The 25436-nt window shown below is 37.7% G+C and overlaps 2 protein-coding genes across 5 annotated transcripts in view; one reads left to right on the forward strand and one right to left on the reverse strand.

Moving 5' to 3' along the window:
* Window positions 1-4247, reverse strand: part of SLC9C1 (solute carrier family 9 member C1) — a 90060-nt gene extending 85813 nt beyond the window's left edge. The window contains exons 1-3 of the mRNA XM_008266956.5: window positions 4057-4247; window positions 2951-3051; window positions 27-155 (exon numbers count right to left, since the gene is read on the reverse strand). Of these exons, the coding sequence (XP_008265178.3) occupies window positions 27-155; window positions 2951-3051; window positions 4057-4210 (384 nt within the window). The 5' untranslated portion in view covers window positions 4211-4247. The remainder of the gene's footprint in view (window positions 1-26; window positions 156-2950; window positions 3052-4056) is intronic.
* An 11447-nt stretch (window positions 4248-15694) lies between these two features.
* LOC100349682 (OX-2 membrane glycoprotein) overlaps window positions 15695-25436 on the forward strand; it is a 107312-nt gene continuing 97570 nt past the window's right edge. Inside the window, exon 1 of one of the 4 annotated variants that reach the window (XM_070073173.2) lies at window positions 15695-15849. In XM_070073173.2, the coding sequence (XP_069929274.2) occupies window positions 15792-15849 (58 nt within the window). In that variant the 5' untranslated portion in view covers window positions 15695-15791. Of the gene's footprint in view, window positions 15850-15951; window positions 16283-25436 lie in introns of those variants that run through there. The other 3 variants (XM_089330802.1, XM_089330798.1, XM_089330797.1) reach the window with 3 other exon arrangements.

Raw genomic sequence — 25436 nt, forward strand, 5'->3', positions numbered from 1 at the left:
TGATATTAGTGAAAAAGAGCGCTTACCTGCCACAATAACTTTTGGAGCATGTATACATCCATGTCAAATGCAACATTAAAGATAATTACTGGTGTAAATATACCGAAAAATAAGTCTGGACTCATCCATTGTATGGCATCTGCATAGCTTTGGATCTAGTAACATAAAAATATTTTTTTCTTTTGTTCATCCATCTGTTAGCATGAGATATCTGTCAAGCACTTTTATCTCTAGCAACACAGTTTAAAAAAATACATCACAGGATAGTAAGAACTGATGTTGAATTTTCATAATTTTCTATCAGATTATCAGTTATAAATATTACATATCTAGTATAGGAAACACACTGACATGGTACTAGAGAATATATAGTGGATTTCCAGGCTTACAAGAGGAAGCAGAGATTTCAGATAGGTGAACTACCATGCACAAAATTCACAAAGGAATAACTGGTTCTATCAAATTCCAGAAACTGTAATTAGCCATGATTTATATAGATGTAGGTATATGTAGCCATATATATAGATGTATGTGGAAAGAATAAAAAGACTTTCAAAGATAAAGACTGGAAAGTTATTGCAGTTTTGGGAATAAATAATGATGCTTATAAAAAATGTAGCTAGTATTAGTAAATCCTATTGTGGGCATCTATTCAAATTTTATTCATTAAGGAAATAGTACATACTGTATTAGGTGATGAATTTGCATTTGGGAAATAATTCCCCTTGGATCTTTTTTTTTCTCTGTTTCTTATGAATGAATGTAGTGATTGCTTTTCTTCAAGACAATCTTTTCATGAATGTTTATATGGCTAACAGCCTTTTAAGAGGAATCTGTGTCTTCCTCCAGAGCCAAGGGCAGGTTTATTTTATTGTCCGATGTAATAAAGAGAATGTGTTTTAATGGGGTTAAAAAGCAAGGAAACTTACTATCATTATAAATGATTTGGGTTTTCTGAGTTCTGGTTTCATCTCCTGTAATGCGACCCACCCTGTGTGCACATTTCAGCTGGCTCTCTTTTCTTGTCTCTGAGGGACTGAGGTTCAAGAAGTGGGCATAGGAAAATGCACATATTCTGCTTATTGCTAAGGATGTGAATAATAAAGTCTTTTGTTTCTGGCCCAGAAGTGTCATGTCTTTTGCCAGGACTGTGAAACTGTGGTAAGCTAGCTTACTACCAAACAGGTGATGTGGCATCTTGGACCTTACACTGTTCTTGAGTTACTGACAAATTTATGCCAAAATTATATGATTATAAAACCTGTTTATGACAAATGAAGTAATAACCTGCTCTGGTTCACACATAAGTATGTATTTTCTATAAACATTACTGGCTAAATTCAATCATTTTCACACAGGTTCTCATATCTGCTCTGATTGGTTGGGACAGTCACTGGCAAACTATGGGTGCTAGAACCAATCTGGACCAACGTTCGTTTTTGTAAATGAAGTTTTATTGGAGTTCAGCAATCGTACTTTGCTATCCATGGTTGCTTTTGAGTTAAGTGGGTAGAATTGAACAGCTATGACAGAGGCTTTACATCTTATATAATGTAAAATAATCATAACATGGCTTTTTTTTTAACTTTATTTTATGAATATAAGTTTCCAAAGTACGAATAATGGATTACTATGGCTTCCCCCCCATACCGTCCCTCCCACCCACAACCCTCCCCTTTCCCACTCCCTCTCCCCTTCCATTCACATCAAGATTCATTTTTGATTATCTTAATATACAGAAGATCAGCTTAGTATACATTAAGTAAGGATTTCAACAGTTTGCTCCCACACAGAAACATAAAGTGAAAAATAATAGATGATTTTTTTTAATGATGATGAAATCAGATCAGACCTATTGTCATGTTTAATCCCAGTGAGAGTCAAGTTGGGAGTTGATAGTTTCTTTTCTTTTCTTTTCTTTTTTTTTTTTTTTTTTTACAGAGGATCAGTTTAGTATGCATTAAGTAAAGATTTCAACAGTTTGCACCCCCATAGAAACACAAAGTGAAATATATTATTTGAGTACTCGTTATAGCATTAAATCTCAATGCACAGCACATTAAGGACAGAGATCCTACATGAGGAGTAAGTGCACAGTGACTCCTGTTGTTGACTTTACCAATTGACACTCCTGTCTATGGCATCAGTAATCTCCCTATGCTCCAGTCATGAGTTTCCAAGGCTATGGAAGCCCCTTGAGTTCTCCGACTCTTATCTTGTTTAGACAAGGTCATAGTCAAAGTGGAGGTTCTCTCCTCCCTTCAGAGAAAGGTACCTCCTTCTTTGAAGACCTGTTCTTTCCACTGAGATCTCACTCACAGAGATCTTTTGCCAGAGTGTCTTGGCTTTCCATGCCTGAAATACTCTCATGGGCTTTTCAGCCAGATCTGAATGCCTTTAGGGCTGATTCTGAGGCCAGAGTGCTATTTAGGGCATCTGCCATTCTATGAGTCTGCTGAGTATCTCACTTCCCATGTTGGATCACTCTCCCCTTTATTTATTCTATCGGTTAGTCATAACATGGCTTTTTACAAAAAGCTTTGTGAAAAACTCCTGCACTAGAGAACTGTCTAATGTGTCCACAATGCCATCTGTGTGCCTTGAGTAACAGTTCTTTCCCTTCTCTACCTGACTCCAAATGTCTCCAACTATTTTGCTACTCTAACTACCATGGCTCTTTAAAATGTTCATGGAAAATGAACTCAGTAGCTATGTCTGAACTCCCTGTATCATTTCAGACCCAGGGTGTATTCAATGTTTAGGCGTATATCCACTTTTTTGGACCTGGGTCCTTTTTCTACACATCTGATGTGATGTTATCTACACAATAAACATCTACTGACTGGCAAAGCAGTGAGGAGACAAGTATTTTTGCAAATTTTCTTAAGCTATCTTTGTATTTTTTTTTGATTCTTAGATATAGTGCAAAATTTCCATTTGCTATACATACCTGGAAAGAAGTAAAACTTAGAATTTCAAAACTACATCCAAGTAAAAATAGTATCACAGGGAGAGGAATTGGAAAGTCTTTCAAGTGCAGGTTTAAAAATGCTAGAAAAAACATGTTGTTATGGAAAGGTAATTAAATATCACATTTGTAGAACTTTTAATGTAATGTAATTTCTTAATATAAAAGACAGTGAAATACTGTTTCATTGCTAATTTCCTATCATTCAAACCCACCCCCATAGCTAAGTAGAATGTGTGTGATTGTTGATGTACCAGGTTCCTGCTTTCCCTTTCCTGGGATGTATATTGCCTTGCCTTGCAGTCTTAATAAACACTGCTAACAATCATTGCTTCTTGGGTTACTACTGGAATATTTACAGTAGCATTTGTAAATCCATGAATCAAAGATTTAGCAATCCTACAATAAGAGGTTCCTTCAAGGCGAGGAACAATGAGAAACTAGTTAGGGTTATTTGCTTTAAGAAAGAAAAATAACAGTAACCACCTACACATCAAAAGCCCATGGTAAATATTAAACTTTATTATTGTCAAAGTGCAATAAAATTTGCAACAGTTCCTTTCCTTTAATTTCTTCCACTTTGTAATACAGAGGTCAAAGAAAGTGCTCAGTCAAGTGCTAATCAAGGCAAAGCCAATATTTTCTTTTTGTTTCTACAATGTTCTTTTCTTACCATAAGACTTAAGAATAATTTGTTATTTGCATAAAACGCATGAGATCTCCTATCCCCACCCTTGTTTGTCTGCTTATTTGTTTCAGTTATCCTCATCATTTTAATCATTTGCTTTACCTAGCAAATAAGATGTGACTTAATCTTATTTGCTTGACCTAATCTTATTTGCTTGACCTAGCAAATAAGATGTGAACACTTTGAATCAAAGGAAGTAAACAAAGAGGGAATCAGATTCTTCAGGACTTCTCTCAGGAAGATTATTGTTTGCTACCTTTTGTTGAAAATATTGGGACAAAGGTATGAATTTAGGGAAAAAAAATTCTAATCTCTTAGTGTTGCTGTTCTCCTTAATTCTATATGTTAGCATTTATAAGATAAATCTATGGACTAAACTCAAAGGAAGGGTGATATTTACCTCCGATGGTGCAGATCAAGGACAATATTAGGATGATTTCAGGGAGATCTTCAGCATTATTCAAAAACAAAACTCTGAACAGCTCCAGCCATGAGCCAGTATTTCTTCTATTATTAGGATTGGAATTGAAACTAATGGCATTATCAGTACTCATCTTGTATCTCACAGTGAGTCTGAATCTGACTCCACGTCTGTCTGCAAAACTCAGAGAGGATTAAAGGAAAGTAAGATTTTTTTTCTTGACTTTCTATTTAAAAACACACACACATATTTCTCCTTTAATTCTAATATCTCAAAGTCTGGCAAAATCAAGGATGCCTCTCCCTTCTGGGAAATTCCGACTTCCTGTATATTTGTTGCACTGAGAAAAACTACTCATCATGAGGAGGATGGGTTGTCTCAGAACAAAGGATGTTCTAAAGAATTTATTATAGGACCTGGACTTTGGCTGGGTAACTTTGGAGAGGCTCTAATCAAGGGAGGGTTCACTCTAGATTGAGTGCTGTCAGAAAGCCAGGACGACTCTTTGGTTGGCCATCTGGATAAATCTTACCTATATAGGGAGAGTAGGCTAGAGCTAAGATAAAGCTGAAACATGTACGGAAACAGCAGCCACTCATTTAGCGGAGTGTAGGGACTGTTTGTTGGTATATGGGTTACATTGTGACCTTGGTTTTACCTTGCTTGTGTCATGGTTTACATGGTGATGGTGATAATCTGTGCGATTGTTTACACCCAAGAGGAGAACAACAAGCCTTAGCTATGAGCATTAGGCCAGCATGAGGTGAGAATGAGCCCAGGCTGGCAGTTTCAGACCCTGTCCTAGATTCCTCAAAGGATTTCCAAGCTCCTTAACTTCATCTTCACTTATGTAGAGCTAGTAGATCTGGAGATCTTGGTAGTAAAATGAGTGAGAGAGCAGAACAAGCTCAACTGTGAGTTAAGACAGAGATTGTCAAACTTGGCTACACAAAAAATCATTTGGAGGATTTTAATGACGCTTCTGGCTCAGTGCTACCCTCAGAGGATCAGCTCAATGATCCTAAAGAGGGACTACTTTAGGAGACATCGGTGCTATTTGGAAAGAGTGTTCTGATTGAGCAATAATACTTGCGTTAGTTAACAACAAACTATTGAGGAAAATACATCACATTGTAATGCCAACTCTTACCTTGCCCACTATTAATCCAGGACTAAACATGCTGGAGCATACTGACTTGGCCAAAAAAAGAATGGTTGCATATTCTTACATGTTTCCAGAATTTAATGTTGTTAAGGAATCTATTGTTTGCTAAACCATACAAGGGTACATCAAGAAGTTACCACTCTAAAAAACAAACAAACAAACAAAAAGATGGGATAAACAGATCTCTATCTCAAAAAGAAAAAAAAGAAGTTAAATGAAATCAAAATATAGGTCTATTTTGAGCCGAAAGAAATGAAATCTGTGCACATGGGGGTCTTCAATAACTTCATGGAAGTGTATATTATGAAAAAATTATGCAGCTATTTAATTCTACTTTACCACAAACTTTTTGTAGTCCCTTTGTAAGTAGGGATACATGTTCCCACAAGCATTTTTTTACACTTCTAAAATGATTTGAAAACCTTTATAAGGTTTATTAGGGCATCCAGTCCTAATAAACTCTTATCAGAAAATGATAAAATTACCCCAAATCCTGATTATTTCTGAAATTTAGGAATAGATATGATCAAGTACAGAACAACTAAGAATATGTGCTAAATATTCAGATTGACTTCCTCAACCTCTAGTCCAAAATCCTCGAATGAATCTTTACCTAAGAAGAGATCTCATCTTAAATTGGCTCGCAAATGCTTAAACACTCCAGTTTTAATGTTTTAAAGGTATGAGGGAAAAAAAAGTAGCAGTGAGAATAAACAAGTTTTCAATACAATCAAAACTTTTCATTTTAAATTGACTGTTGACAGCTTTGAATAAGACTATGACTCCAGGGGCTGATGCTGTGGTCACTACCTGCAGTGCTGGCATTCCATATGGGCACTGGTTCAAGTCCCGCCTGCTCAACTTCCAATCCAGCTCTCTGCTAATGCACCTAGGAAATTAATGGAAGATAGGCCCCTGTACCCATATGGGAGACCTGGAGGAAGCTCCAGGCTCCTGGCTTTGGATTGGCTTAGCTCTGGCTGTTTTGGCCATTCAGGGAGTGAACCAGCAGATGCAACACCTCTCTCTCTCTCTGCCTCTGCCTCTCTGTAACTCTGCCTTTCAAATAAATAAATAAATCTTTTTTTTTTTTTAAATAACATGAGTCCAAATATCATTAAGGAAATGGTATTTTACCACATAGGTTCTGTGCATCAGCTTATCAATTTGTTACTAGTTTCTCAATTCTGTGTATGGCAGTAATTATTAACTTTCTTGTCAAAAACAGCGTGCAGGTGCCCCAGTAATCAGTCCGCCAGCTCTGAGAAACTGTCCAGTGGAATGGAAGTTAAACGAATTCAGCTTGTCTCTGAAAACGGCGAGCTGTTTTGCCCCTTTTAATTACTGCATGTTCAAGAAATCAGTCATGAAAGTATCCTAAAGAGGACACTGTGGGGTCCCATGAGTCTTCACGGACGGCAAAGCTCATACTCAATCGTCTGTACCTATTACACTGACTCTGGAGGCTGGGGGTCTCCTTAGACCCATTGCTCTCCTAAGACCGCTCTGCTCAGCAGAGTCCTTCCTCCAGTTCAGTGTCCTCTGCAGACGCCAGAGGACGCTCGTTGCACCCTGTGCTTCCCTCTAGACTTTTCTTTTTCAGTGCCCCCTTCATGCTGGTGAATAATTTGGAAAGAGGGTAAAAGGATAATGGACGAAGGGCAGGAGCTCAGGGGTGGACATTCAAACGGAGGGGCTGGTTGACCTTTGGGAAAGCTCTCGATTGCTCTAAGAGGGGTAGAGAGGTTGAAAGAGAAAATTCCAGTGGGAAAGGTCAACTTTCAGAAAGAGAAACTAGAGGAGGGCTCACCATCCAATACTCTTAGGAACAGTATCCTGGTACGGACACAAGATGTGGAGAGCAGCGGTTTTGTTCGCTCCAGAACATCTAAGACCAACCGCAGCCTCACTGACAGTTAATTGCTCTAAGCGCCGCCCCCAGACTGCACCCATTGGCCATAGGCTCATAATCTCTGTCTTTATTGGCTGATGGAATTGAACGTCATTTTCCCTGTGTGTTTAAGAATTATGAAGCCTGGAGTCTGTGTTTACGAAAAAAAAAAAAAATCAGCAAAGGTTGAAAAAAACAAAAAAACAACCCAGAAACTGTACTCTTTACGTTAATTTAAAGTTTTGGAAAGGTGGGTTTCCAGCAAAAGCCAATGGACACTTTCCCCAGAACGCTAACAGGAAGGAATTTCCCGGATGCCAAAGATTTTGAAATAGCGAAGACTGCAAGATTAGGAATGAAAGGAATGGCTATTCTGGGTGTGCTGAAGAAAAATCGAAACAGATAGGCAAGAGGTCAGATGTGAAGAAATTTTTAGGAATAATATTTAGTTTTTTCTAACTATAATATGAAAAGAATATTTAGTTGAAATTAGTGACATTCCTATAAAGTCAATTTTCACATTCCTACTTTCATCATAAAATATTTTGGGAGAAATTTCTACTGATTTTGAAATCCAGATAATTATTTGGCAGGCGTGACTCCTCTTTATACTTCCACTTGAAAATGGTTTAAGGAAATGAAAGTTGAGGTTGCTTCTGAGTAATTCGTTTAGATACAAACATAAGGATTGTATACATATCTTCTATTCAAACTAGAATTGGAACAGCAAATGAAACAACGTCTATGCTTCTGAGAAGAATCATTGATATTTACTTTAGAGTTGTTTTTATTTACTTTTATTTTCCAATTCTCTGTTTCATCTTTTTCTCCAGTCTCACTTTCAATTTACTCCTGTGACTACAAGAAGCAGGTATTACTCCCTTCTCCTCTCTTCTCTGATACCTGGAATTCAGTGGAATGTGAACAGATAACCATGGTTTATTTCAGTTATATCTACCGTGAGTAATTTCTTCTCATCTGTTATTTGCCTTTAATTTGACTGTAAGTTTTAAAATTAAAAGTCACCATTATTGAATTAAAATTTTTTATATGCTAAAACCTGATGTTTTTCTGTGTGTGATTTCTTCTTTCATTTTTTTTTAAACTTTTATTTAATGCATATAAATTTCCAAAGTACGACTTATGGATTACAATGGCTTCCCCCCCACACCGTCCCTCCCACCCACAACCCTCCCCTTTCCCACTCCCTCTCCCCTTCCATTCACATCAAGATTCATTTTTGATTATCTTAATATACAGAAGATCAGCTTAGTATACATCAAGTATGGATTTCAACAGTTTGCTCCCACACAGAAACATAAAGTGAAAAATAATAGATGATTTTTTTTAAATGATGATGAAATCAGAGCAGACCTATTGTCATGTTTAATCCCAGTGAGAGTCAAGTTGGGAATTGATAATTTTTTTTTTTTTTTTACAGAGGATCAGTTTAGTATACATTAAGTAAGGATTTCAACAGTTTGCACCCCCATAGAAACACAAAGTGAAATATATTGTTTGAGTACTCGTTATAGCATTAAATCTCAATGTACAGCACATTAAGGATAGAGATCCTACATGAGGAGTAAGTGCACAGTGACTCCTGTTGTTGACTTTACCAATTGACACTCCTGTCTATGGCATCAGCAATCTCCCTATGCTCCAGTCATGAGTTTCCAAGGCTATGGAAGCCCTCTGAGTTCTCCGACTCTTAGATCTGTAATTGATGCACAGTTATTCTTAAGTGTTGAAAATTAACTGAAATGTGATCCCTGTTGAACATGGTGGTGGGAATGGGAGAGGGAAGAGATGTATAATTTGGGACATGCTCAGGCTGACTTGCCCCAAGTGGTGGAGTTGGAAGCATACCAGGGGATTCCAATTCAATCCCATCAAGGTGGCATGTACCAATGCCATCTCACTGTTCCAGGTGATCAGTTTCAGTTCACAGTTGGTCATGGTGGAGGGACTGGGAGTCAAAGGGAGCACATAGACAAGTCTAGAACCTGCTAACGCTAACGGATGGAGTAAATAAAGGGGAGAGTGATCCAACATGGGAAGTGAGATACTCAGCAGACTCATAGAATGGCAGATGTCCTAAACAGCACTCTGGCCTCAGAATCAGCCCTAAAGGCATTCGTAGCTGGCTGAAAAGCTCATGAGAGTATTTCAGGCATGGAAAGCCAAGACACTCTGGCAAAAGATCTCTGCGAGTGAGATCCCAGTGGAAAGAACAGGTCATCAAAGAAGGAGGTACCTTTCTCTGAAGGGAGGAGAGAACCTCCACTTTGACTATGACCTTGTCTAAACAAGATAAGAGTCTTTCATTTTTAAGTGAAGTCCTCCTTTTATGGTTATGAAATTTAATGAATATTTAAACCTGTTTACTGGGGGCCAGCGCCATGGTGTAGTAGGTTAATCCTCTGCCTGAAGCATCGCCATCCCATATGGGCTCCAGTTCAATTCGCGGTTGCTCTTCTTCCAATCCAGCTCTCTGCTATGGCCTGAGAAAGCAGTGGAAGATGGCCCAACTCCTTGGGCCCCTGCACCCATGTGGGAGACTGGGAAGAAGCTCCTGGCTCCTGACTTTGGATTGGCCCAGCTGTGGCCATTTGAGGAATGAACCAATGGACAGAAGACTCTCTCTCTCTCTGTTTCTGCCTCTCTGTAACTCTCTCAAATAAATAAATAAAATCTTTAAAAAAATGTTTACTTCCAGTTTTAAAAAAGCTTGCTTAATTCCTATCCCTTCAGAATTATTTTGGCATGAAAAAGGCCACAGTGAAAAAGAAGTGGTTTAGTTCATGCACTATGACTGTTCCCGATAAGCAAGTTCATGATCTCTTTTGGCTGAGATGATCAACAAAGGGTTTTCAGAGAAATCAGGATTTGAGCCTTATGAAGATAACTAGTTACTGGCTGAGTGTATGTGTTTGGAAAACAAATGGGGGTCTCTGAGAAAAAGGAAAATCATCTTTTTTTGCATTACTTCTGTATACCTAAGAACTTTGAGGAATACAGAAATAAATGATGCATGGTTTCTTTTCCCGAGAAGTTTACTTGTATATGAACAAGTAGTATCCTTTGTGTTGTATGGACAAACGGTAATCAGTCATGTAAGGAAACAGTGAGCTTTTTTTTTTCATGAGATTTAATAGAGAATTGACACAAATGAGGCAATGGTATTTTAGCAGATTTGACAGCTCAAGCTAGATATACACAGGATTTTGTGCAATACTGTGATATATTCAGGATATTCAAAGACATTCATTGCAGCTGGCACCAAGGTACAACATTCAGCCAGGTATCAGTCCTACGTAACAATAAGAAGTCACATCTTCCCCTGCTGTGTGTCAAGGAAGAATAAGTAGAGAACTCAAACTTTCATCTTAACTTGTCAGTGAAAGGATGGTGCCCTCACTTCTTCAGACAGAGCCGTGTCAGAGGATGCCTGATAAAACCCAGAATTTCAATAAGCTCTACAATATTACAATTTGTACAATATCCAGCTGTCAGTTGAAAATAACTCATCATACCCATAACCAAGAAGATCTCAATGTGAGCATACAAAAAGACATTGATCTGGAGTGGACATTTATCCTGGTAAGATGTTCACAAACTCTATCAGAGTATCTGGTTCTGGCTCTTGGCTCTAGCTTCTTATAAATGTAGATACTGGAGACAGTATTGATGCTCAAATGATTGGATTTCTTTCACCTACATGGTAGTTCTGGATTGTATTCCTGGTTCTGGCTTTAGCTTCACCCAGTCCCAGATACTGCAGGCGTTTGGGGAGTAAATCAGTAGATTTTAACTCTCTCTTTCTCTCTCTTTCTCTCTCTGTATCTCTCACTCTCTCCTCTAATTGCTTTTTAAATGAAAGTGAAAATAAGTAAATATTTTTAAAATGCCTTTCAAATGAATAAATTTGAAAAAAAGGCACAAATCTCACAATGTTGCAGATGTTGGAGTTATGCAAAAAGAATTTTAACACTGTCAGCATAGAAATATTTCAGCAAATAATTGTGAACATAATTGAGACAATAGAAAAATATAGAAGCTTGAGACAATGAAATAAAAGGTTGCTGAATAAAATAGGTGGTATTGGAATGGAAATTTCAGGGGCTGGAGCTGTGGTGTAGCAGGTAAAGATCCTGCCTGCAGTGCTGGCATCCCATATGGACACTGATTCGAATGCTGGCTGCTTCACTTCCTATCCAGTTCCCTGCTATGGCCTGGGAAAGCAGCAGAAGGTGGCCCTGCACTCACATGGGAGACCCCAATGAAGCTCCTGGCTTCAGTCTGGCATAGCCCTGGCCATTGCAGCCTTGTAGGAAGTAAACCAGTGAATGGAAGATCTCTCTTTGTATCTTTCCCTGTCTCTCTGCAACTCTGCTTTCCAAATAAATAATCTTTTTTAAAAAATGAAAATTTCAGTTGCAAAAAAACACAATAAATAAAATTAGAAAGGAGCCAGCACTGTGGACAGAAGTATCCCCCCGCAGCACCAGCCTACCACATGGGCGTTGGATCAAGTCCCAGCTATTCCACTTCTGATCAGCTCCCCATTGATGGCCTAGGAAAGCAGTAGAAGATGGCCCAAGTCCTTGGGCTCCTACACTCATGTGGGAATCCTGGAAGAAGCTCCTGGCTCCTGGCTTCAGATTGGCCCAACTCCAGCCATTATGGCCACTTAGGAAGTGAACCAGTGGATGGAAGACCTTTCTCTTTCTCTCCCTCTCTCTGTCTGTACTATGCTTCTTCAAGTAAAATAAATAAATCTCAAAAAAAAAAAAAAGAAAACAAATATCAGCACAAAATGATAAATGTTTGAGGAGATAGATGCATTTACCCTAATGTGAACATCACACAATGTGTGTGTGTATATATATGTATATATATATATATAAACACAATATGGTACCCCAAAAATATGTACAACTTTCTGATCGGTTAAAATTAAAAATATGAGCAAAATTAAAAACAGGGCTGGGCTTTGTGGTACAGTGGATTAAACCACTTTTTGGGATGCTCACTTCCCATATCAAGAGTGCCAATTCTAGTGCCAGTTATTCTGCATCCAATCCAGCTCCCCACTTCCAATTCAGCTCTTTGCTGATGTGCCTGGAAGGCAGTGAATGATGGATGTCTCAAGTTCCTGCCACCTGTGTGGAAAACCAGGGTGCAGTTCCTGTCCCCTGGCTTCAGCCTGGCCCAGCCCCGGCTCTTGCAGCTTTTTGGAAAGTGAACCAGCAGATACAAAAATTCCTCTCTCTTTCTGTCACTCTAACTTTCAAATAAATAAATCAATAAATAAATCTTTTTTAAAAATTAAGAATAAATAAAAATAAATCAACAAATGGCCTCAATAGCCTTGTCCTTGTTTGGTTAAGTATATTCTCAGGCACTTAATTATTTTTGATGCTATCACAATGGACTTGATGTCTTAATTTCATTTTTCTTGTTATTCATTGTTGGTGTATATAAGTATGACTGATTTTTCTATGTTGATCTTGTATGTTATAGCCTTGCAAATTCATTATTACCTCTAATAGTCCACTTGTGGATTTTTTTTGGGGGGTCACTGGTGGTTCCACATAAATTTTATGTTTGCTTTTGCTTTTTTTAAAAAAACATGTTTTTAGAATTTTTAAAAGGATGGCAATGAATCTAAAGATTGCTTTGGGAAATAAGGCCATTTTAACAATAATAATTCTACTCTATTAACTTAGGATACCTTTCCATTTTTTGTGTGTCTTCTTCAATTTTCATCAATATTTTATAGCTTTTGCACATTGGCCATTCACTTACTTGGTTAAATTTATTCCTAAGTAGTTTTGTTGTGGTTGTGATAAAATGGAATTTTTTTTTTGGTTTCTTTTTCATATGGTTTGCTGTTACTGTATAGAAATGATGCTGATTTGTATAAGTTGATCTGTATCCAGCACTTTGGTGATTATGGTAGATGATTCTCTTAATGTGTTACTGAACTTGATTTGGTAATTTTGTTAATATCATGTTAAAAAATTTTGCTTATGTTATTCAGGGATATTGGTTATATTTTTCTCTTATATTGTTCTCATCTGGCTTTGTCATCAGGTTAATGCTGGCCTTGTAAATTGAATTTGGAAGTGTTTCCTCCTCTTCAGTTTTTGCAAGAGTTTGAGAATAATTGATGTTAATTCTTTTTTTCATTCTTAGTAGATTTTACTGGAGGTGGGATTTATCCCAGGTATGCAAAGATAATTCAATCTCCAGAACTGAGAGCTACATATGCCTCTTATCTTTATAAAGTTAGCTTGCCTCGGGTATTTGATTGCAGTAATGAGACATGAACAAATACAGATACTTTATGTGATTTCAACCTTCCTAAATTTTTTCAGACTCGTTTTGTAGCCTAACAAATGCTTTTTTCTGGAGAATGTTCTGGGTGCACTTGAAAAGAAGGTATACTCTGCCACTGTTGGCTGGAATGTTCTACATATATCTATTAGGTAAATTTATTCTACATTGTTCATTTCTGCTATGTTTTACTGATTTTCTGTCTGGACAATCTATACACTGTTGAACATGGTTTTGAGGTCTGGTATTGTTACTGTATTGATGTTTATTTCTCCCTTCAGATCTGTCAATATTTGCTTTATGTATTTAGGTGGTGAGTATCAGACACATTGATATTTACCGTTGTTACATCCTCCTGTTTAATTTATCACTTTTTCACTATATGATTAACTTCTCTAAATCTTGTTATACTTTTTTGCAATCTATTTAGTCTCATATGAGGATTGCTACCCCTGTTCTCTTTTGGTTATCATTTGCGTGATATATCGTTTTCCATTTCTTTCAACATATGCTTATTCTTAAAACTAAGGTGAGTTTCTTATAAGCAGTGAATAGTTGGATGTTAATTTTATATTCCATTCAAAGAGTCACATCATTGCCATACTTCCCTTTAATTCTTTAAATATGGCTGGGATCCAATGGATTTTTTTTAGTTATAACTCCTGTGTTCGTATCTACATTACTCACAGGAAATGATCCTGGGTTGGGTCTTTACCTCATTCTCTGCTCCTCAACGTAGTATCAATGTTACTTATCAATCCAGAAGCTGTCGGACCCAAATACTTCCTTATTCGCAATGAATGAGCCCTCCCTCTGCTTCAGGGTTGGTTCCCCACTTCAGAAGTAATAGACTCATGGATTCAATTTCATTCAAGTTCCCTTTGGGAACTGAGTTAGCTTGACCTTATTAGCCCAAAAGCTGTCAAGTGGACAGTAGGCCTTAAGAGTGGGCTTAGTTGCTACAATATGGATAGAAGGAAGGTTTGTGTTAACAGAGGAAAAGGAAGAAATATCTCCAACACCTGGAACAACAAAAAAGACAGATATTTGTAAATGAAGTGTAGGGTAGGGTGTGGCTGCCCATCCATGACCTCAGAGACTTCTGTAACCTCTGAAACAGAAAATAGGGGGGAGAAGTCATGAAAGGGTAAGATAATTTTTATAGGGACTGATAAGAGACCGAAACAAAAAAGAGAAGGCTCATTACAAAGAATATTTCCGTTGTGTGGGTGTGTATATATTGACTATAGGGGGAGGGGACTGAGTAGTAAGTGTGTGTGTATGAAATAGAGATTCCTACCGATTTCATTCTGCAGAAGCTGAGATTATCTGTTCTCCTTGAGGACAGTATCTGTCCAGGGTCCTAGCCCTAGTTACAGTCCTCCCACTCTTCATTGATTTGACTGATTAACTATAGTTATAAGAGTTTCTGGATAAAGACCACTGCCCCTAACTTGAAAGAGAGAAGATGCAGTCCCAAAAACAATCATTATCACAGCCATAAGAAAAGTGCTTGAGAAAAAACTCATTTCCAAATGGACTGTTTGGCTTAAAATGTGCTGTGAACTGATAGTGAGTGAGCACAGCTTTTCCAGGACACCAGCAGGAGGAAGACATTATGGATAAGCTGGTGTGAATTGATGTGCATAAAAGGCCAATGAATAGTTGGCTGGGTTGGAATTTAAGGAGAAAAGGGGAAATCAAAAACACTGGCAAAGAATGCTTTCCCTCTTCATTAGGTAGTGTACAGAGAGGAGAGTTTATAAGAAAGGACAATGACCTCTGTGTGCTTTCTTTTCATTTTAATAACTGAATAATACTTAATTTGAAAGTGTTAAAGACATTACAGAAAAGTCAATTTTTAATTTTTTTACCCCAGCTGTTTGATTTGTGGGGTGTTGGGGGGGAATTGTAGGCATTTAGATACCAAGAATTTTTTTTTTTCGGAAATGTAGCATGCCTCAACAGAAAGCAGTCTTTTCCGTTGATCTCAATCACTGTGTATAAACAAGTTTTTTGTTTGTGATATCATAGACAACAGAACATAAACATTAGGAAAGGCTTAGTAACAGCTTCAAAAAGGAGGTAATTAAATTTTCCAAATCAGCAATTAAGTTTTCAGAGCTCCTGCATGAAAGATACTCTGGCCACAGAAAAATATCTTCACAAAGCACCAGAATACTTTGCCAGGCAGGTTAGGCAAAGAAGTTGGTTAATGAGTAACATTTTTGGCGGGATTTTTTTAATATAGAGTTCCTTTTTCAGTTTGGAAAAAAAATACTTCTAGTGTTAGTGCAGATTTTACCATCTAATTCCATGGGCTTCCCACTCTATCACATTCTCTACCTCTTCATGCTTCCTGTCTGGGCACAAGGTAATTGTTTACTTTTTCTCTCAAAAGCAGCTAGCTGGAAACCAAGGATTAAAAAAAAAATACCAGGCTGTAGGCTGCTTACTTTTATAAATACAGGTCCTTGGGGTATTTCGTATGGGCCTGTGTGCTAATCATGTAGCTATCCTATTACGTAGTTAGCAAATATTTGAGAATATTTGAAATAATGGCTATATAAACAGATAATGAAAGAAAGGAAATAAACACTGCTTCTAAAGTATGCATAAGTGTTTCAATCTGGAAGCCATAAACCAGCTAGAGGCAAGAGGATCTTTTGCTAATATGCTTTGTTTTGTACTGTTTCCTGTAGACATATTCCTGCAGCATATTTACCTTTTGATTTTGAGTTTGGTTTGTTTTGAGCTTTTCATGGCCATTAACAAGTTCTTGACTTTTGCAATGTCAAGTCAAGCAGGTAAGTTTTCATTTGTTAGTCATTTACTTTGTGGGTTTGCTTATTGTTAGTACTGAGATGTATTAAGGTTTTAACAAATGTTTAGTCTTACTATCTTCTGGTGATTTAAAATTATTTGATGGAAGTATTTAACTTGAATTAATTTAGAATTATTCTGATTCATAGTAAATGCAATAAGTGTTCTAAGGAATTCAGGAAAGGAAAAAGTCAAGGTAGTTTCCAAAGAAGAAAAAAACCATTATTCTAACTTCTGGTTCAGGAGTTTTTCCTACAATGAGTTAGCTCCTGAACTGTTAGGTGATTCACCCGAAGCTATTGATGGATGACAGAGGACAGGAGGAAGGTAGAGGAAACCAGTGTGTCCCTGTTATTTCTTCACAATTTACTTCACCATCTAAAATGTACCATGAGCAAGACTGGTTCTGTCATCAAGTAGCTCAGAACCTAAAGAAGGAGACAAACATAAGAACAAATAGTTAGGCAAGGATGTGATAAGAACAACTAGAGAAACTGTTTTGAGAATAGTGAGAGCTTGACTGTTGCCTTTTTTTGTGTTGCTATTTTGACTTTACTTATGTATGAGGATACTTCAAAAAGTTGGTGGGAAGTAGAATTAGAAGGTTCTTTGGTGCAAAAAATTTTTGAAACCCATGCATAATTTTCATAACACATATTTGCCAATGGGATTTTTGAAGCCCCACTGTATCATTGTATTGTTCCCTAAGGGAAGAGATCACATTGCCTACAGTAACTAAAACATCTATGGTGATTTATAAATAAATATCCTGTGAGTCAGATACCATTAAGACCATTGTTTCAGATTAAAAACTCTAAGACTTAGAAAGGTAATGGGTTGCTGCAATAATATACTCCTAGAAATCAGCCAGGCAAGATGTCATCACAGAGCTTTTGCTCACAAATGAAGTACTGTTTATAAGAAGACCTATTACATGTATTACATATTCCATATTGCTGTGTGAATAATATGGACCAAGGATATTTGGAAAAATCACGTGCTTACAATATGAGCACTAAAGTGTGGAGCAGTGATTAAAAATCAAAGAACACAATATGAGCTATGTGGATCAAGTTACATTAAGTCTTTATTTTCCTTTGAATTTAAATAAAACAGACATACAGGGAAGTAAGCAGATGGTAAGTATGCAGTTTTTCATCACGATCATGTGAATGTATCCAGCACAGGTAGGGACAGGACAATAGCTGCCCCCCAGAACTTATTTGGGCGCCTTTCCTTTCATGGTCCTCTGCTAAGAGGACCTCTAGCTTCTTCCACGACAGATGTATTTTATCTGTTGCTAACTTGCCTTAAAATAAATGCAATCATTTAGCATCTAGTCATCTGCTGCTGTTTTATTCAACAATGTATTGGTGAAACGTATCCATTCTGTTGAGAGTAGACCTAGTTCATTAAATATCACTGCTCATCTACTGAATGTTAAACTTTCGAATATTTGTCATTTGAAAGATTTAAAATAGTAGCATCTCAGCATTGAATTAGTTCACTTTTAATACAGAAGGTAAAAATTTCTTTATAGTCCATTGTATAATATCAAAATTTATTTATTATTTCTACTGGTTATTTGCATTTGGGTAATTTCTTGGTTTTGGCTATTAAAAATGTGCCACTATGAACACCTTAATTCATGTTTCTTGGAGAACATTTCTTTGAGACATATGCCTAGGAGATTTGAGGATCACAGGGTATACCTATGTTCAGCTTAAGATACAACTAAAAATTTTCCCCAAGTAATTGAAAGAATTTACCTTCCCATCAGCAGTGTATGTGAGTTATGTTTTCTACAGGTCTTCACCAAAATTGGGATTGTCTGTCTTTTATTTCAGTCATTATGCTGTCCTTGTTTAAATCTGCATTTCTTTCACGACCAAATTGAGCACTTTAAATATTTTTATCAATCATTTGGATATTCTCTTTTGTGTTGTCACTATTCAAATATTTAGCTCAAATTTCTATTGAATTGTCTGCCCTTATCTATTTGTGAAATTATATCAAAATTTGTATATTAGGATACAAGTCCTTTGTCATATATATATATAGCAAATATCCTCTCAAAATGTGGGTTGCCTTCTTATTTCTAAGGATGTATCTTTTGAATAACTGGAGTTATTAAGTCTTAAAGTAGGCCACATTTTCACTTTTCATTATTTCATATTACTTAGAAAGGAATAAGCCATTAAATAACTGTTAATGTGTTCCTTATTTAAGAAATCATTGTCCATTGCTGTTAGGTAGATGTTCTACAATGCTTTATTTTAAAAGTTTATTTTTCCTTTAACATCTAGATATTTAATGCATTTGAAATGGACTTCTGTCCTGGTCTTAGGTGGGGGTCAATATATAACATATAATTTTTCCACATAGGCATTTCATTGACCCAGAATCTTTTATTGAAAAGATCACCTTTTTTTCCAATCCTATGCAATCTATGCCATTTGTCATCTGTGTCAGATGTGTTTCTGTTTCTAACACTCTATATTATGCCTGAATCAATATTGCATTCTATTAATTTAATTTGGTATCTGAATTGTAAATTTACAATTTGTTCTTTTGATTTTTTAAAATCAATTTATAAATTTTCAGAATTAAAAATTTAAAAGCTTGCTTGAATTTTATTAGGCTTTCCTTGAATCCAAAAATTAACTTGGAGAGAATTAATATCATTACAATTTCTTTCCTATCTATGAATATGGTATATCCTTCATTTATGTGAGTCTTTGATTTTCTCAGAAATAATGTGCAGATTTTATTGGGGAGGTCTTGTATATCTTCCATTGAATTTATTGCTATGTATTTTTTTCTTTTTATGGAGGGATGAGCTATTGTAAATGCTGTTTTCCAGTGCTTATTTTCTACTTGCTTATTGCACATATATGGAAAGATATTTGATTTTATTTTTTAGAATAGTTTTAGTTGTACAGAAAAACTGAGAAACTACTACATAGTTCCTTTATGCTCTGTTACCCAGTTTTTTCTAAAATTAACAGAAAATTACATTAGCATGACATTTGTTAAAATTAATAAGTCAAATTTGATACATTGTTCTTAGCAGGAGATCATAGTTAATTCACAAGTCTTTAGTTTTTACTTAATTTCCTTTTTCTTTCTTTCTTTTTTTGAAGACATTTATTTGAAAGGTAGAGTTGGAGAGGGAGACACACACACACACACACAGGGATCTTCCATCTGCTGGTCCACTCCCCAAATGTTCACAACGGAGCCAGGAGCCTAGGTGGTAGAAGCCCAAGCACCTGGGCCATCTTCTGCTTTCTCAGGCACATTATCAGGGAGATGGATCTGAAATGGAGCAGCTGGGACTTACATGGGATGTGGGTGTTGCAGGCAGTGGTTTTACTTGCTGCACCACAATGCTGTCCTTAGTGTCTTTTTTATCCTACGCCTCAATTCAATCCAGGATACAATTATTTACCATATCTCCTTAGGTTCCCTCATTAAAATTATTTGTCAAGTATCAGTTCCTCAGAGTTTCCTATATTTTGATGATTTTGCTTATTTTGAAAAGTCAAGTTTTATAGGATTACTAGTTATCAGAATTTGATTTTTTTTCATGATTACACTAGGTATGAGTTTTCAGGAGGAAATTCAGAGGGGTAAAAAGCTATTTTTATCACATTATATCAAGTGTATATACTATACATGCTTATGTTTACATAGGAGACATTTGTCACACAGTTAGATTTTGAGGTTTCAGCCTGCCTTCTGGGAATTCCCATTTCCTAAATCATGCTTTAAGAGGTTGTACACGGCCAGCACCGCGGCTCACCAGGCTAATCCTCCGCCTTGCGGCACCGGCACACCAGGTTCTAGTCCCAGTCGGGGCACCGGTTCTGTCCTGGTTGCCCCTCCTCCAGGCCAGCTCTCTGCTGTGGCCAGGGAGTGCAGTGGAGGATGGCCCAAGTACTTGGGCCCTGCACCCCATGGGAGACCAGGAGAAGTACCTGGCTCCTGCCATCGGATCAGCGCGGTGCGCCGGCCGCAGCATGCCAGCCGCGGCGGCCATTGGAGGGTGAACCAATGGCAAAAAGGAAGACCTTTCTGTCTCTCTCTCTCACTGTCCACTCTGCCTGTCAAAAAATAATAATAATAATAATAATAAAAAGAGGTTGAACACATCAAGGTTCACTCTCTGTGATGTACAGCACCATACACTTTGACAAATGCGTAGTATCAGTTATCTACTATTGCAGCATACAAAACAGTTTATTCTCCTAAAAATCCCCTGCGCCTCACCTATTCCACTCTACCTCTTCCCCCTGAACTCCTGGCTACCAGTAATCTTTCTTATTATCTCTATAGTTTATGCTTTCCAGAATTGGAATAGTACAATATATGACTGCCTTCTTTTGCTCAAAAATATGTATTTAAGGTTTATCCATGTCTTTTGTGACTTGGTAACTCCTTTCTATTTTATTTTGTTGTGGTAAGAACACTTAAAATCAAATATGCCCTCTTACAAAGTTTTAATTGTATAATGCATTTTTATTGACTGTAGCTGCAATATTGCACAGTTGATCTCTGGTGCTTATTATATTATTTGACTGAGATATTATACACTCTATTTCTCCATCTGCCTAGTCCTTGATGTATACTATTTCACTACTTGTATCTATTAATTTTACTGTTGTAGAAGCTTTGTATATGTGCAACAATGCCATATTTATCTTTCTGTTTCTTATTGTTATAATAAAGTGGGAAAGATCAGGGAGATAAAGTTCATAAACTGGAGGCCACATCTAGCCTGCCCCCCATGTAATCCTATCATTAATCAGATGGCCTCTCCCCAAGTTGAACCTCCCTTTATCTGGGACCTGGGAGCAGTACCATGTAACTACTTCCCTTTTGGACATGAATAAGAAGCCTGGGGAAGGGGAAGAGGACCTCCTTTTTATGCTCTTGATTGCTCCCTCTCTCTCCTGGTGGACCCCTGGAGGTCCCACTTTCCCCTTCCTGGTCCACTCTCCCTTAATAAAGCCCCCATGTCCCTGTGTAGTTTTCTCACTTTCTCCATTAACCTTATCACACTGCACATCATGTTTAAGCCTGTACTTAGAATTCTTCTCTAAGTAAAAGGCAAGAACCTGAAATAGATTTTTGAGGCTATTTTCCAGACATTCATTCTTTCCTTGGCAATGTCCAATGTATTCATAAGCCCATCAGAAGCATTCTTCAATCTGTTATGTTGTTGTTATTAATTGTCCCATTTTATTTTTATTTTTTCACAGTTTTTATCTCTGCTTGCATTTTCCATGTGCTCTGGCATGACGTCTATATTCTCTACTTAGATCCTTAATACATTAATCAAAATTACTTTAAATTCTTTGCCTGGAAATCAAAAATCTGTGTTTTATCCTAGGCTGCTTTAGATTTTCCCCTTGTCTCTTCAGATTATCTTTTTACTCACTTTTTTTTTTTTATTTGACAGGTAGAATTATAGACAGTGAGAGAGAGAGACAGAGAGAAAGGTCTTCCTTCTGTTGGTTCACTCCCCAAATGGCCGCTATGCCGGCACAGTGCCGATCCAAAGACAGGAGCCAGGTGCTTCCTCCTGGTCTCCCATGCGGGTGCAGGGGCCCAAGCACTTGGCCATCATCCACTGCACTCCCGGGCCACAGCAGAGAGCTGGACTGGAAGAGGAGCAACTGGGACTAGAACCTGGCGCCCATATGGGATGTCGGCACTGCAGGTGGAGGATTAACCAAGTGAGCCATGGTGCCGGCCCCCTTTTTATTCACTTAAAAAAAAAAGATTTATTTATTTGCTTGAAAGAAAGAGTGAGGGAGAGATAGAAAGAGATCTTCCATCTCCTGGCTCACTCCCCAAATGGCCCCCATGGTCAGGGCTGTGCCAGGCCAAAGCCAGGATCCTGGAGCTTCATTTGGGCCTCCCATGGTGGGTGGCAGTGGCCCAAGCACTTGGGTCATCTTTCACTGCTTTCCCAGGTGCGTTAGTAGGGAACTGGATTGGTAGTAGAGCAGCTGGGACTCAAATTGGTGCTCATACGGATGCCAATGTCACGGCAGAGGCTTAGCCTACTGCACCACAATGTTAGCCTCTTTTTGTGCCTTTTTGTTAAATATATATATATATATATATTATATTTGAAAGAGTCATAGAGAGAGGAGTGAGAGTGAGAGAGAATATTTCATCTGCTGATTTACTTACCAAATGGCTGGAACAATTAGCTCTGGGTCAGGCAGAAACCAGGAACCAGGAACTCCATCTGAATCTTCCACATGGGTGTCAGAGATCCCAGTACTTGGGTCATCCTTTACTGCTTTCCCAGATGCATCAGCAGGGAGCTGGATTGGAAGCAGAACAGCTGGGACTCTAACCAAAGCTCTGATATGGGTTGTTGGTGTCACAAGCAGCACCCAACACACTGCAGCACAACAGTGGCCCCTGTTTTTGCATGCCTACTCATTTTTTGTCAAAAGACAGATATGATAAATTAGGTAGTAGCAACCAAGGTAGAGCATTACTGTGAGTTTTGTGTTAATCTGGCTAGAATTTGAGTTGTGTTTACTGTTTACCATAGCTTTTGGCATCAAGGTCTTCACATCTCTATAGTTTCTTTGTTTTTCTCTGCCCTGTTGTCTCTGTATTTCCCCCAAAATTCCTTATTAATCAGAGTCTGAACTCTGAACTTTGTAACTATTTTGGCTGTAATCCACTGCTGTTCTACAGGAGCTCTGTTGATATGGTGGGAAGGGATTGTGGATGGGAAGTTTTCTAAAATCTTAGGTTTAATTCTTTCGTAAGTGGACCTGTGTATCTCAGCTGTGACCATGAGCCATATTCTTCCCTTTTTTTCCCTTTTCCTCAGCCCTTTTAGTTAAGACAGGAGAACTAGAAGGAACTGGAGTTGTTATTGTGTTTCCAACAATGTGAGATCAGGTTCTGGTAAAATGTCTTTTTTCCGTAAGAATGGGTATTTTTTTAAGTGGAAAATGCTCTGGTAACCATGTCAGAATGGTTAATTTTTCCCTTCCTTTTCCAAAGATACAAGGTGATTTTTCTTGGCTATTCATTTGACAAGGATCTGAGAGGTGAGACCCACAGATATGGCCTCCCTAAGATTATTGCCCTGGAGAATTTGTCACTCTCAAGTCCCTTGATGCTCAGTTTCTGACAATTCATCAAAATTACCATTGATATGTTCCTATCATTTTTTGACTCCAGTGGCTTTTACTCTGATGGGAAAAGTACATAAGCCTGAGTCATTCTAGCTCCTTGCCAGGAATTTACCTTTTACCCCTGCATCCTTGGAGGTCCCCAAATTTATTCCAAATCCCTGCATTCTTTCAAGGAAATCTATTGGATCTCACACACTGTGTTGTTCCCCACCCCACCCTCTGCATTCTTTTCCAGGTTGGAAAACCAGGTGCCAAACCTATGTGGAGAAACTCACCTCCGTCTCTCGCCTCCCACCTCCCCTCCAGACCACTAGCCCACCTGAGATATAAAAAGCCCAACCTCTTGAGGGCTGGGTCTTCTGCCACGTGTTCAGTCTGTGTGCAGGCTGGCAGTTGGTCATTTATCTCTGTGAATATATTCTTCATTTTGGCTGTGAGTCCGTATCTTGCCTCCTCTGATCTGTGTGCCTTTTCCTTACATACTCTAAATGAGCTCATCTCAGCTCTCCTTCTCTGTACTTACTTTTGCTCCACATTTCAGGGTGGTGATTTGCCCTTTGCCTTCAATTCTCTGAGGAGTTCATGATAAGATCTTTTTAGCTTGTTCAGCTTTTTTTTATGTTATTATGGGTGGATTAACTTTCAAGTTCTTTTTTTTATAAAAAAGATTTATTTTATTTATTTGAAAGGCAGAGATACAGAGAAAGAGAGGGACAGAGAGGTAGAGAGATCTGCCATCTGCTGATTCACTCCCCAAATGGCCTCAACAGCAGGGGTGGGGCCAGGCCAAAGCCAGGAGTCAGGAGCTTCATCCAGGTGTCCCACATGGGTGCAGGGGCCCAAGTACTTGGGCCACCCTCTGTTGCTTTCCTAGGTGCATTATCAGGGAGCTGGATTGGAAGTGAAGCAGTCAGGAATCGAACCAGTGTCCACATAAGTTGCCAGCTTTGTAGGTGGCAGCTCAACCCATTTCACCACAACACTGGCCCTAACTTCTAAGCTCTTACATGTTGAAGCTAAAACTGACAATCTTGACATTTATTTTGGATCCAGGGTCTTACTGAATTGACTTCTGAATTCTAACAGTTTGTCCATAGAGTTTTGTAATTCACTCTGTACTCAATCATGTCATCTGGAAAAAAATTCTACTTTAATCCCTTCCAATCTTTATTCATTCCATTTCTTTTTTATAGCTAATTAGCCTAGCCAGGATTTCTAGTCAGGAGTTGTAGAGAAAGGGATGAAGCAGTAGAAATCTCTGTCTTGTTTCTGAGCTCAATGGAGAAGCAATGACAATTGCATGTAATGTTAGCCAAGGAGTTATTGTAGTTTCCTTTTATTATGTAAAGGAAATTCTCTCATAATCCTAGTTTGCTACTATTTTTTCATGAATAGGTGTGGACATTTATCAAATGATTTTTTCTGAATCTATTAAATAATCGTGTTATTTTAATCATTTTTTCCTTAATATGGTAGTTTAAATTGATCAATTTAAATATTATTAAATCATCCTTTCATTGCAGGAAGGAATATTGGTAAATTGTGTTCTTTCTTTTCTTTTAATTTTAATTTTTGTAATCAGTGGCACTTTGAACACACACACACACACACACACTGCACTTAATAGACACATTTTACAAAACTCTTCTTTCTCATGGGAGAAAAATTTAAAATTCCACTTTAACTTCATATTAGAGACTAACCTAACCACATGCCCTGTTCTGCTACCAGGTGGTATCTGTGAAAAATTAACAATTTGTGTCTCAACCAACACAGAAATTGAAGTATCCTACCAATCTAAACACACTGGAGCAAAGGATTGAGAAAAATCAGTGTTTCTGATAGAGATCTCAGGATAAATCTTATTCTGCTCATATGTTTGAGTTATATGACCATAACCACCACACCCTTCCCTGTTCAGATCAGTTAATGGTATTCTTATCCTGTGATCTGTTAACTAAAA

Source organism: Oryctolagus cuniculus, chromosome 4 (genome assembly GCF_051225735.1).
Source record: "Oryctolagus cuniculus isolate XC-2025 breed Fujian yellow rabbit chromosome 4, ASM5122573v1, whole genome shotgun sequence".
Taxonomy (NCBI): Eukaryota; Metazoa; Chordata; class Mammalia; order Lagomorpha; family Leporidae; genus Oryctolagus; species Oryctolagus cuniculus.